This window comes from Conger conger, chromosome 1 (assembly GCF_963514075.1).
Source record: "Conger conger chromosome 1, fConCon1.1, whole genome shotgun sequence".
Lineage (NCBI taxonomy): Eukaryota > Metazoa > Chordata > Actinopteri > Anguilliformes > Congridae > Conger > Conger conger.
Window position 1 is genome coordinate 9,092,756 of NC_083760.1, and position 12,802 is coordinate 9,105,557.

At 40.1% G+C, this 12,802-nt stretch overlaps 1 protein-coding gene across 2 annotated transcripts; it reads left to right on the top strand.

The window, feature by feature from the left end:
• The first annotated feature begins 327 nt into the window (after positions 1-327).
• pax9 (paired box 9) lies at positions 328-12,553 on the top strand. Of its 2 annotated transcripts, XM_061223864.1 has the most exons (5): positions 328-414; positions 2,203-2,335; positions 3,003-3,629; positions 6,355-6,494; positions 11,518-12,553. In XM_061223864.1, exons 2-5 carry the CDS (start codon positions 2,332-2,334, stop codon positions 11,770-11,772), a joined length of 1,026 nt encoding a protein of 341 aa, XP_061079848.1. In that variant the 5' UTR covers positions 328-414; positions 2,203-2,331; the 3' UTR covers positions 11,773-12,553. The 2 variants fall into 2 exon arrangements, with proteins under 2 accessions (XP_061079848.1, XP_061079756.1); XM_061223772.1 differs by lacking the exon at positions 328-414 and having other exon boundaries at positions 2,167-2,335.
• Positions 12,554-12,802: the final 249 nt, after the last annotated feature.

A 12,802-nucleotide genomic window follows, 5' to 3' on the forward strand; every position in this document is an offset into this window, starting at 1 on the left:
ATCTACTCCCCTCCGCGCGCTCTAAGAGGCACCGCACCTGTGCGCAATTTGCGTCGAAAAGCACGCGATCGGATTTAAGTCTTATAGTAATGGCATTATGTAAGCTTCATTAGCCAATACCGTGACCATCAACAAGGAAAATGGGAAATTGATGTAAAACGTATCTTCCGTAGAAAAACGAAAGAGGTGTTTTGAATTGCCCAAGCGAGACCCATGTTCTCCTGGATGTGACCTTTGTTATTTTAGACCTCCGGGGCGCCTCAGTGACAACATGTTGAGCACGTAGGTACACTACCGATAAACATTATCCTTTATCCACTGGAGACCGAAGGAAACCGAGGCCTGGACATCGAGCTCTTCTGACATAGAAATACACCGGGAACACCCATTGAGCAAGAGAGGAGGGGGAGAGAGGTGAGACGGGGCAGAGAAAAGACAACTATTAAGACGGCGTTTTGTCACGGTCCAGGTTGTGATTTGCTATCTCTCAGCAGCTGATAGAATAAATGAACGGTTGGTGAATGGCCAACAGTTTATAACTATGAAAGTCGTACGCGGGCCAAGAAGCAACAAGGCTTACCACTAAACCCATGGTTATTTTTAAAGAAGCGAAAGTGGGATGGTGACTGAGAATATATTTCACAATGAAGAAAAATGTGCGCGGTTTGCACAGCGTTGATCCAGTGGGAATCTTTTTTTTTTTTTTTTAATGGCGAGGTAAACCCAGTTATATGAAACCTGCAAGAGAATGAGAAATAAATGAGCGCAATAGGCAGGTTAGAACACCGTCACAGGAGCAACGCCGGGAACAAGTCTGAAGTGTAAACAGGAAGCAGAGTCTTAAATGACATACAAATATTAAATAAGATTTCTTCGGTGACTGTCAAGAAGTTAAACAAGCGCCAAGTAGTAATATATTGCCGCATGTCAGGGCTGACTCTGTTGTAGAATCACTTGAGAAAGTGATTTATGCAATATCTTCATTATATGCGCTCAAATTTATATTTTTATGTAGAGGACACGACTACCAATAATATAGCCATTTGATTTGAATAGCCACGCTAGAAAGCAGAGAGAAAATGTAGAATAGCGTTGTCAAGATTTACAGATGAATATCCCAGGCCATATTTCATGGAGTGGGCAGCTTCATGCCCTTTCTTCGAGGCAGGCTATTGCCTAATATCGCAATCTGTGTGGACTTCTCAACGGAATTTATTTATTTTTTGTTCTATTTCTAACAGCGCTTTGAATGGCTCGACTGGACGGTATTCCAAAAATAACAAAATAAAAAGTAATACGAATATATAGCCAAATAACACGCATAAATTCAATAATGCGCGTTCAAAACAACATACCCTGATCGGTCTCAAAGTAAACATAGCCTATTGCTATGTGCCATTACTGCTAGTGCGCAAAAACTAGGTAATTGGTTGAGCGAAAATATACATATACATAAAAGCACAAGTGACCATTCTCGTGTAGTGTGCCTTGTTCTTGTAATAGCCTACAAAATCAACGTTGGGTCTTTATTTCAACTTTGCGGGTGCCCTGGGATGATCTGCAAGCGCTACATGACAATATTTCCTCTAATTAGATGCTGCTGGAAGTGGTGCTTGTTTATTAGAACTGTTGTAACTGGATGTGGTCATTTGACCAGTTTCTGTTAATTTTACCTCACGCAATAACGCATTTAACTTACATTCCAAGTGTAACAGAAGTACAGACGAATCAATTATTAACATATTTCAAGCATCCAGTTTAATTACTCTCAAAATTGGAAAACAGCTGTTCTAATTGTAATTATTTAGCCAGTCACCATTGTCTCGCGATTCAACAAAAAGATTAATGTTTTTTTCTTGAACATAGTGAGCTGTACAATGATACATAATATTACACATATAGCATGTATGCAATTAACTTACCATTTCAATGATCTTAAAACATTTCAATACATCAGAGCAACCTTGCCTCGGTTCGAATGGGAAAACCCTGGCTGCCGCGACTGCATGTCATGTCAATTATTTTGGCCAATGACAACACACCTCATGCGGAAATCGAAATCTGATTGGCGCTATGGTTTTCAATGGGGGATACTTTTTTTTGGAAGTCCGGCCCATGGTTGTATTAGATTGAAATGTAAGCTTGTCCCCCTTGACATCAGGAAACAGAACCCGATTTTTCCTCTCTTGCTACAATCATTAGCGCTGGAGACACTGGAAGCTTGCTTTGCCCTTTTCTGCTCCCGGAGTTTCAAGGCGAATACAGTTGGACTCAAAGTAGAATAGAAGACGGAACTTGGCGGTCTCCATAATAATTGGTGGACTTAACACAATGGGTAAGTAAAGTAACGTGAAATGCTTTTGCTATCGATGACGATTACTGACGGGCAGTTCCCGCAAATTGCATTGCAGTAGCCATTGCAATATACACGTTCAAAATGTAAGCGACAAATGGTTTTTGACTAAAGTTTAAAGTGTATGAATAACGCTAACGCCGATTTCCTCGCTATGTGTTCATTGACAGTTGGTGCTGCTTTAACTGGAGGAAAGTTTTAGCTTAACGCGTAAAGCTACGATTGTTAAAAAATATATATATTTATTCTCTGTAAACACTTGGAAATTGTTTAACTACCTATTGTTGGCATTTTTAACCACGAAACGCGGCTTGCTTTAAGTGCGATAGCCTATCGTATAAGCTATGAAGTAAATACTTACTTCATAAACTGCCAACATTTTTAATACATATATATATATATTGAAATGCTACATTGTGGTTTCATGTTTTAAAGTAGTCTTTGTCTAGTTCATCTATCAATATGCCGTGGTAATCCTACATTGTTTTTACCATTTGGAAACGCCACAGACACAAAGGCTGCAGTATGAACATCTGTGTCCTATTAACAACTATACTAGGTATAATAATTGTTATAAAAACGTGGCATATTGTTATTTTGTCTCCTGGTGTTATCAATTGCTTGTTTTGTGTGCGTCTCTCCACAATAGAGCCTGCCTTTGGGGAGGTGAACCAGCTTGGCGGTGTATTTGTGAATGGCAGACCGCTTCCCAACGCCATCCGGCTCAGGATTGTAGAACTCGCCCAGCTGGGCATAAGACCATGCGACATCAGCAGACAACTGCGGGTATCTCACGGCTGCGTCAGCAAGATTTTGGCCCGGTACAACGAGACTGGCTCTATTCTCCCGGGGGCAATTGGAGGCAGCAAGCCGCGGGTCACTACACCCACCGTGGTCAAACACATACGGACTTACAAGCAAAGGGACCCTGGTATTTTCGCGTGGGAAATCAGAGACAGACTTCTCGCGGACGGGGTGTGTGATAAATTCAACCTTCCTTCAGTAAGCTCTATCAGTCGGATCCTTCGCAACAAGATCGGGAATCTGTCGCAACAGGGCCAGTATGAGAAACAGACGCCGCACGGGCCGCCACAGCCTTCGCTTCCGTACAACCACATCTACTCGTACCCGACTCCCATATCGGCTGCCGGGGCCAAAGTACCAACTGCCCCTGGCATGCCCACCCTTCCTGGACATATGGCAATGCACAGGATATGGCCGTCTTCGCACTCAGTCACCGACATTCTGGGCATTCGATCTATAACAGAGCAACAAAGTAAGCAAATCTCCCTCTGGTCGACTGCGAAAGGCATGCGATGCTACCGAGCGCAAGACTCCTATTTTTGTCACTGTGAGGCTTGACTGGTCGCCGCAGGTCTAACGTGAAAGCACCGAGTTGAAGCCATGCTTAGGTCCATAATGTAGGCTATGTGAGTTGTATATCGCATAATTCAGCTTAGCCTGTTGCGCGTTGGCCAGCACGACTTAGTTATGTATGTGCGGTGTTATAAGCATGCAATAGCCTAGGCTAATCACGTTACGCATTAATTTGAAATGCAACAGAGAACAGCAAGAAGAACGATTTTAGCTAATAACGTGCACGCAATTATTTGCTACGTATGTCTATATTTGTTGAACAATGTTATCATTCGAAATTCGAAACAGTGCTGCGAAAATATCTATAGCCCATCGCACAAAATGTACATAAAACAAATGGTATTATATGTTGCGTGTTATTTCAAAGCTGGGCGCCAAAGTAACATAACTGTAGTTCAAACGGCTGCATTAAAACAGATGGTTCAAGGCTTGCAGTTATAATTAAGGAGCGGATGTAGAATATTAGCGGGGTAGGCTATAGCGATGGGCAGGAACAGCAGAGGAGATGAACTTAAAATCAGAAATGCGGTGTTCAAAGTTGTTCATGTCTCACAGGCAGACATTTTACTCCCACTTTTTAAAATGCGAATGTTTTTATTCACTTTCAGACCGGAACATACGCCACACTCGGTAACTGTGTTACTCGTTAGGCCTACTCGGAGCCTTTCTCTTCAATGCCCACTTGTTGTCAAATAACAAGGGCTACAGCCCTAAAACTAGAAGCCTAAATAGCCTTCTGCGCATATATGACAGATCATAAAACATCAGTCGCAGCATGTCGCAAGTGGACATTAGCTACTATGACTGCGACATCATGTAGCATACTAAAAACCTTTATAACAATTCCCCAGTAAGCTCTTTTGACGTATACTTTTGACATATACTTTTTCTGGAACTGTCGGGACCTCCGAGCGAATTCGTGGAAAAGTCGAGACTTTCGCAGCAGTCTTGTGAGCGTTGGGGACATATCATTCACACAGCCATCCAAAGAGATGCCCGTCTCCAAAAACCTGGGAGGCTCTGTCCAACCCATGTTCCGATTTAACTGAGACAATGTAAACAACAGAGTTTTTGCTTCTTTTTAAAAGCAATGCAGATAGCCGTACCCAACAAGAAATCGCGAGGAGGAATGTGTTCTCAAATGTTGCCTTTATAAACAATTTATGCTTTTCCAAATGATTAGCAGATGTTTGTGGCAGGTTTTGAAAGGCGAAACAAAGTATAATGTACACTCAATTCTGTGAGGCCTTTTAGCAAAACATTCACTTCTCTAGCCTCCAGACGCGCTTACCGGCACATTTACCCATAATTTACCAATGGCAATATATGTGAAACGATGATTTTGCGTTGAATGTAAGCTCTGGTGTAAACGTACTACATTTTAAACTAAAATGATGCGATAAACGAAAATCATCACTCCTCTGGGCCTCGCTATTTTAACACTTGACCTTTTCGTAGGTGGCGGTTTTAAATTATAAGGCACATCGACTATTGAAAAGACCAACTGATTGTTTAAATGTTAAACTCACTTAGAGTGATTGCTGCAAAGTAATGCGTTCTCCACAGGCCTAGGTTTATTCGCTGTTTCTGTGAGGTATAGGCCTACTCATTCAGACCTATTTATTTCCGCGAAAGAACCCTTTCGTTTTACTGTTTTTCTTTGTTCACTTCCGTGTGCTCATTGAAATGTGCTATATAAATACATGTATTATTTTATTATAATATTATAATGGAAAATAAAATTAAAAGACAGTACCTTAACTAAAAGCATTAATTGCCCAACATTATTTTTTACAGTTTTGAAATCTCCACGCTCAGCTTAGCATACATAGCATCCACAATCTATCATAAAGAGTGATACAGAGAGGGCCAATTCATATTGCACTGCTGTGCTATTTTAAGAATCAAAGCCAAGTGCGTGGTTTTGCTTAAAAAACGTAGCACACCTTTGATCGTTTGCTCTGCTCCAAAAGCATACAACATTGAAACCTGGACGGGAGGAAAGACTGATCAAATGCACATCTCGTGTTACAACATTGGTGGGCTTGCATTCTCTAAAATGAAAGCTATGGGAACCGTGTATAATATAATATGCATTACAGGGAAACGATTTAAGCAAATCTAATTTGTCCCAACGAGAAGACGGTTGGGTTTATATTTCTGCTGGGTCCGCACTAAAGAAATGCAGTTCTCTGAGGACGTTTGCAATCATTGCCGCCTAAATTAAAAAGTAAATGCGAACTACGGTGCCTATATTAAGGCAAGTGATGTTTTGTAGCTTAATTTAACCGGAAAAACAAGAACTGATGAGGTGGATTAAGATCAGGATATGTAGGCCGTCGCGGAAAGGTTTTTGAAAAAGGGCCTATACTAGATTTTTTTAAATCAAGTTTTTCAAAGTTACACTGTGAGATGACCATGATATGTTTGTATACAGACAACTATCTTAACTATATCCTTAACATTTCGTCATATGGGATCTTATAAGACTGCTTGGATGTAGATCGTACAAGAAATGACGATATGGGCTTCTGATGATGATCAGTTCCGCTGATTTGGCGGCGCTGTTATCAGATCCATCCTCTCTGATTTGGCTCTCCTCTGTCTCTCTTTTGCCCCCCCAGTTAGTGACAGTTCGCCATTTCCCAGTGCCAAACTGGAAGAATGGGGCGCTGTAAACAGGAGTAATTTTCCTCCAGCGAGCTCAGCTCTAGTCAATGGCGTGGATAAACCGCACTTAGAACCAGAGGCAAAATACACACAGGTAAAAGACAACGTCCATTCCATTGCACTAATTTATATTAAAATACTTCATATACGTAGGCTACTTTATGTTCTACTCATCAAATGTTGCAGCAGCAGAAGTAACACTAATGCACAATGAAATAGCTTACACCCCCTCTCGTCTTGACATAGTCCACACTCAGTGTACCTTTAGAAAATAATTTCCACTCTTTGAGAACGACTTAATTACATTGTGTGTGTGTGTGTGTGTGTGTGTGTGTGCGTGTGCGTGTGCGTGCGCGCGTTTTGAATAAGCCTCTGCTTCTGGTGACATTGTTGCTTAATCATTTGTTAAACTGATTTCTTACATTGTCCGTGCTCACTCAAAATAATCATATATTGGCTATACTCTACATTATAGTGTTATATTTTTTGGGCGGGGGTTAAGGGGTGGTTAAACATGTCATATGCTGATTTGTGATTCCAATGAGACACGCCTTCATTTCAGCCTGTGTAACTCCGGGACTGTACACACAATTACACACCTATATGAAAAGAACAGGAAAACTGTCCAGAAAGACTTTCAAAGAAGACACACACCTAAGACGATACTTTACTAAAATAGGAGGGCCTCGCCTTGTTAATTTAATGAATCGGTGACGTCCACCGTCATTTACGATGAAGCGTTAGCATTACAGAAGATGATAGATTATAATCACAGATGCGGAAGGCATAATATCGTTCAGTTTTTTAAATATCGTTTACCATCAAGTCTACGGATTTACTTGAAGGGTAAAAGCTCTATGGTTGCTTTATTTGTTCATCGTATAGGCCTATTCACTGTCATTGAATCCAGTCATAGGAGAAAAGAAAAAAGAGAGAGGCGAAAGAGAGATAATATGCTTTAACTTCAGTACTTATTGCTGACTACTGAAAATTCTGCCATCAAAATATTATGGCGCGCATAACAATTGCATTTATGTAAAAAAAAACGAATACAATAACACATAACCTACGCTTATAATAGAATTGCAATTTTTTTTAATGTTGCGATATTTTACCGTCCCCCTCAATTATGTTCTGCTTGTGATTTTTGACCTAACTGAAACAGCGGTCTGTCAGTTCCAAAATTAAGCATTAAGATATCTAAGATGTCCCCCACTAAAAGGGGGGAGGGGGTAATTGGTAAATGTATGATCAGTGCATGATGGCGTGCAGATTTGCCAGCGTTCTTCCGTTCTTCTGCGCGTAGGGGAATCATATTGTAAAAGTTGATAAACATACTTTTAAAACTAATAATGAAAAAAAAGTGTTATTTTGTTCAGGGTGTAAGCCTTTCAAATATGTTATATTTTAAATGTATTTGTGAATTATATAATTATAATGTATAACCATACACTCAAGACATGTTCGAGTCAACTGTGGCCAACACAGCATTATTCAAGTGCTGAGTTTTAACTTTTCTCTTTGCAGCCAGTCATGAAAAAGATCCGTTCGATAATTTACTTTTTTGTGTTTGGGATTGTGTAGCTAGGTTTTCAGTAGGTCTGGCCACGACTTTTTTTTACTCGGGTGTTTGTTATACATACACATGCAACGGCTTAATTTAAAGACAATACAATCGTTGATCAGTATTGCTTGATCAAGTATATTGCAAAGAATCGCGTCAGTTGTTGTTTCACAATTTTGCTCGACTATTTATTATCCCTTAATGGCAGGCCTACTGTAAGTTTGTTTTTACCATTACAAATTTTCAATACCGTCTTCGAAACGAAACTTTTCGTTCAACATATAGCCTATCAATATCGGAAAAAATATCAGAAGAAAACATGCATGCATAATGAAATATAACATAAACGAAATATAATTGTGGCCTCCATTTTCCACCTGGTAGGAAAATTTCTCATTGAAAATTTACAACATGGCTATTTCTCTTTCTGACTTACAAACGAAGTCCTGATTTCACAAGGCGTTCCATGAAACTCTCTCACTCTGTCTTCGCGTCTCCGTTCTATAGGCCTACTCCTGGCTGATTTGTCCTGCGGGACTTAATACAGGTCCATGATTTATTATTCCCATTCCCATTATTCCCATCATTATTATTCACATTCCCAATATTCCCATCATTATATTCACATTCCCAATTCCCAATTAAATCAGGCTGTTAGCTTCATTCCTCCGGTCCACGTCACGTTTCTTTGCAGACTGTTAAATTTGTATTCTTTGCTTTGTTTGTAGGCCTATCTAGATACAGCTACACCAAACATCCACAAGGCACGCAACAACACACTTATAGTACATTATATACACGTAAACAGGTCAGTAAGCCTTAGCTCTCACCCTGATCCATCTCTGATGAATGTGGATTGCACTGTCGAATAAACAGAGTATTCAAAATCTGTTGAAGGGCGGCTATAACTTACTTTTCCTCTCCATGATTGGAGCGAATAAATCATACTGGAACGGTAAATAGCCCCTTCCATGTTCTTTTAAAACGAGCAGTCCAATAATGATGCACGGCCCATTAGCAAAGACAACATATTACGATTTAGTCACTTACCGGTTTTGGCGGAATGGTCGCATTATTGTGACGCCCACGGGGGTAAACTGGAATCGAACGATGAACACTAGCAGGTGGCCAGCAGAAAAGATATTAATGTGGCTTATAGCGCGAATTTTGCGGCCCATTTGTGCTTCTTGAAGAAATTATCAGGCCAGCCGCTGAAGTTTAATTCTGGAAAAAAAACACAATAAAACAGTAAAAGTAAAAAAGTAAAAATAAACTCTAACTGAGATATACACGTGGTGGTCGGGTGGGACCCACTTGCAATATTGGTTAGCAGATACCAATGCCCAACACACGCAATATAGCAAACCCACTTTCGTTAAAAATATTAAATATTGATGTTGATATTAAATATGTTTCTATATTTATCAGAACCACAATTACTGAACATTTTTACTGCGTAATTTGAGTAATTTTGAGTAATAACGGATTCACGAAACGTTGTCAAAGAACTTCCACCTTTTTCAGTCAATAAACCAGGGATATGTCCGAAGGAACAGGGGCCATTAAGCCCCGATTTCAGGGCAACCACTTATAAACTTATGAACAAAATATAAACAAGGCCAGGCGGATCGGATGTGCTGTGTAATTTGCCCTTTGTAGCCTACGTTGCAGCCCGCCACAAAACTATTTTCCTGTGGCCCAGAGACGAACTGTAGGCCTATACCTATTTGCAGGAGCAGATAAAACCGTTTGTCAGCCATGTTGACAAAACACTATTTGCCATATGCTGGTGATATTTCGCTTGCATTGCACATTCAACAAACACATTTCATAATGCGATTTTGCTTCATATCGTTAAAGTAGGCCTATATAAAACATTAAATACATTAGGCTACTAGGCTACTAAATAATACATATTATTTATTTCAGTCTGTACAGCTTTGCATGTTCCGTGTTACATTAACAAAACAATCTTACAGTCATCAGTCATAATTTCTCAAATCGAATTAATAACCTTGTCAAGCCTTTGTAATAATTTAAAACATTAACAATCCGTTACATGACCATTTGCTAGATATGAAAAGTACCTAATACTAAAACAAAAGTGTAAAACAAATATATAAAATGGAAATAGAAATATATTCGATTGTTATTTCAGGCAGGTATACTCAACATATATTCATGAATCTAAAAGTAGCATACAACGAGCGAATGGTCCTATTATGTTGAAATACAAACAATCTTAAGCGCCCATTTACTAGGCCGTGTACACGTAGCCTACTGCCTATGTGTACCTAACAGGGTTTTGGTCACTATAGACTACATGTTGCATCAAATACTGTGTGCGGCGATCAATGCAAATAGAAAAAAACACTTAATAAAACTATAATATAAGCAGTTTGGTATTGTCCGAGTAGAGCGTACTCTGGATCTCGCTACTCGTTCGTCTTTAACGATTTTCTGATAGGAGAATGAAAGAAAATAAAATGCTCCAGTGCCCGAACTGTGTATCATATCCAAGTGAAGGGGGTAGAAGGGGCCATATTCCCCATAAGTCTCTCCACGCAAGAAGAATCACAACGCCAAATCTATTGCTGTAATTCTTTCAACATGGGCAATACATGTTTTCAGTAAAATGTCTTTCAATAAAACCTTTGTTGCTAGTTTGGTTGGTGTTGTTTAACTTTTCAAAATAAATATTTGATCTAATAGTACAATAAATGTGTTTATCTTGTGGGAGTCTTGGTCGGGAAATTAACCGTGATTTCACCCCTTTGCTCCCAAAAACGCTAGACTGAATTGCGATGTACCAAATGAACAAAAACCCTGATTTAGGTTATTTTTATAGCAACGCCAATAGCTGTGCATCAGTGTTTGAATATATTTCTCAAATAAGGTAAATTATATGCCTACTGTAAGACGAGCCTATGTTGGCAGTTAATTTATGTATGAGGCATTACTTTTCCGTCTCCTGAAAAAGTAAACATGATTCCAAATATGAGTTACAAGAACGGATTCTTTAATCATGGGTTTGAATCGTTAAATATAACATTCATACAACATTTATTTGAATGTATCTTTAAAAATGCTGGGAGTAGAGAAAAGTAAACCTTGTTTTATGTTAAAATCTCTCTTTTTTACATGCAGCTAAATTTGTGAGCTCTATTTTGTGTGTACCTGTGGAGCCAATGTAAAGGCACTGTAAAGTTGGGCGAGTTTACATGCTCAAAAAAGGGTTCCTTCAGAAAACACTATGCGCAGCAATCTCAGACCACCCACAAAATAATATTTTTTCCTTTGTTATAGTGTGGCAATTAGGTGAATACTTGACGTTATGTAGCTGTTGATATTGTGCCAATAAGTCACTCATATTTATTTCCCCTTCTCCTCTTTTTCTCTTTTGCCTCTCTGAATTGCTTTCATTTCCTTTCTCAAACTCTTTTAATTTGCTCCGGTCTACCTTGCCTCTCTCTTTCGCTCTCACACTCTCCCTTTCTCTCTCACACACACACACTCTCTCTTTCTCTCTCTCCCTCTCTCTCTCTCTGTACAGACGCCGAATGGATTGCCCACAGTGAACAGCTATGTCACAGCTCCCAGCATCCCTCCCTACCACCCTCCCACCCCAGTGTCGCCCTACATGGGGTACAGCGCCACCACGTCGGCCTATGTGACCGGCCCCACATGGCAGCCGGCCAGTGGCAGTGCCCTCTCTCCCCACAGCTGTGACATCGCCGCCCCGCTGGCCTTCAAAGGCATGGCAGGGCCGCGCCAGGCAATCCACCCCGTCTCCGCCTCTGTGCTCTGATGGAACCTGCCGGGCAGGGCCAGGCAACACCGGATTAAACCAAAGACAATGAAGGGGGGGGGGGGATTCTCACCCGCAACGGCCCTGTGCACCATTGCCTCTGCTCTATTTATACGGACCAAAATAAAGGCACCGTTTTGTTTCTGTATTTGCCTTTTCTTCTGTTACATAGTAAGAGGATGTGTTGTAAGCACTCGCCCTTGAGAATGTCTTGGAGGACAGAGACTGTTTGAATGGGAAATGCCTCTCCATCCAGCTTGATGGACATCATTGTGCCTTTTCAGCAGTCACCCTGAGCCTGGTGCACCCTGGGACTGAGATCACTGGTGTCACATTCTCCCTGTCACATGACACGGGTGGCAGGAAATTCAGCGAAAAATGCAACCTCTCTTAATTGTGTGCACTTCTCTGCAAGTTTTGCAAAAAAAAAGAAAAAGAAAAAAAAAGGACTAAATAAATAAAGAGACATTTAAAATATGATGGTCAGGTCAGCTTGCCTTTACGTGCTACAGGAATTATTGATGTTATTGATATTTTGATTTTTTTGTTTGTTGGTTTTGTTTTTTAAACTTCTTGTTGGACATTTTTTAAACCTTTAAATGTATGCCAGAACTTCTGAGAGAAGTTATCCTCATTTTTTATTTATTGGACTGCATGGTACGTTAAACAAAGTGCAATTATAACCCTTTTCTACATCACGGGAATCATGCACACGTAACCACCAGCGTTTTTATGTGGCGTTTAATCAATGTATTTAACAGTAAAGCTGCACATTCCCAAACATTGCATTATGAAAGTGAATGTATCTTATTAGAGACAGACAGCTGTTTGCAGAGGGTTGATGGGGATTTTTCAAAGCCAGCATCTGTTGTTTCTCCCTTTCTTTATAATAGCCTACATACGGAGAGTAACAACACCACTTAAAAAAAAGAAGAATTCAAAAACTACGATTTGAAATGGAGGTTAGGCCAACTACACACAAAATTTGACTTACAACCGAATGTGTTCTCAAGTGCCAGTACGTTACATT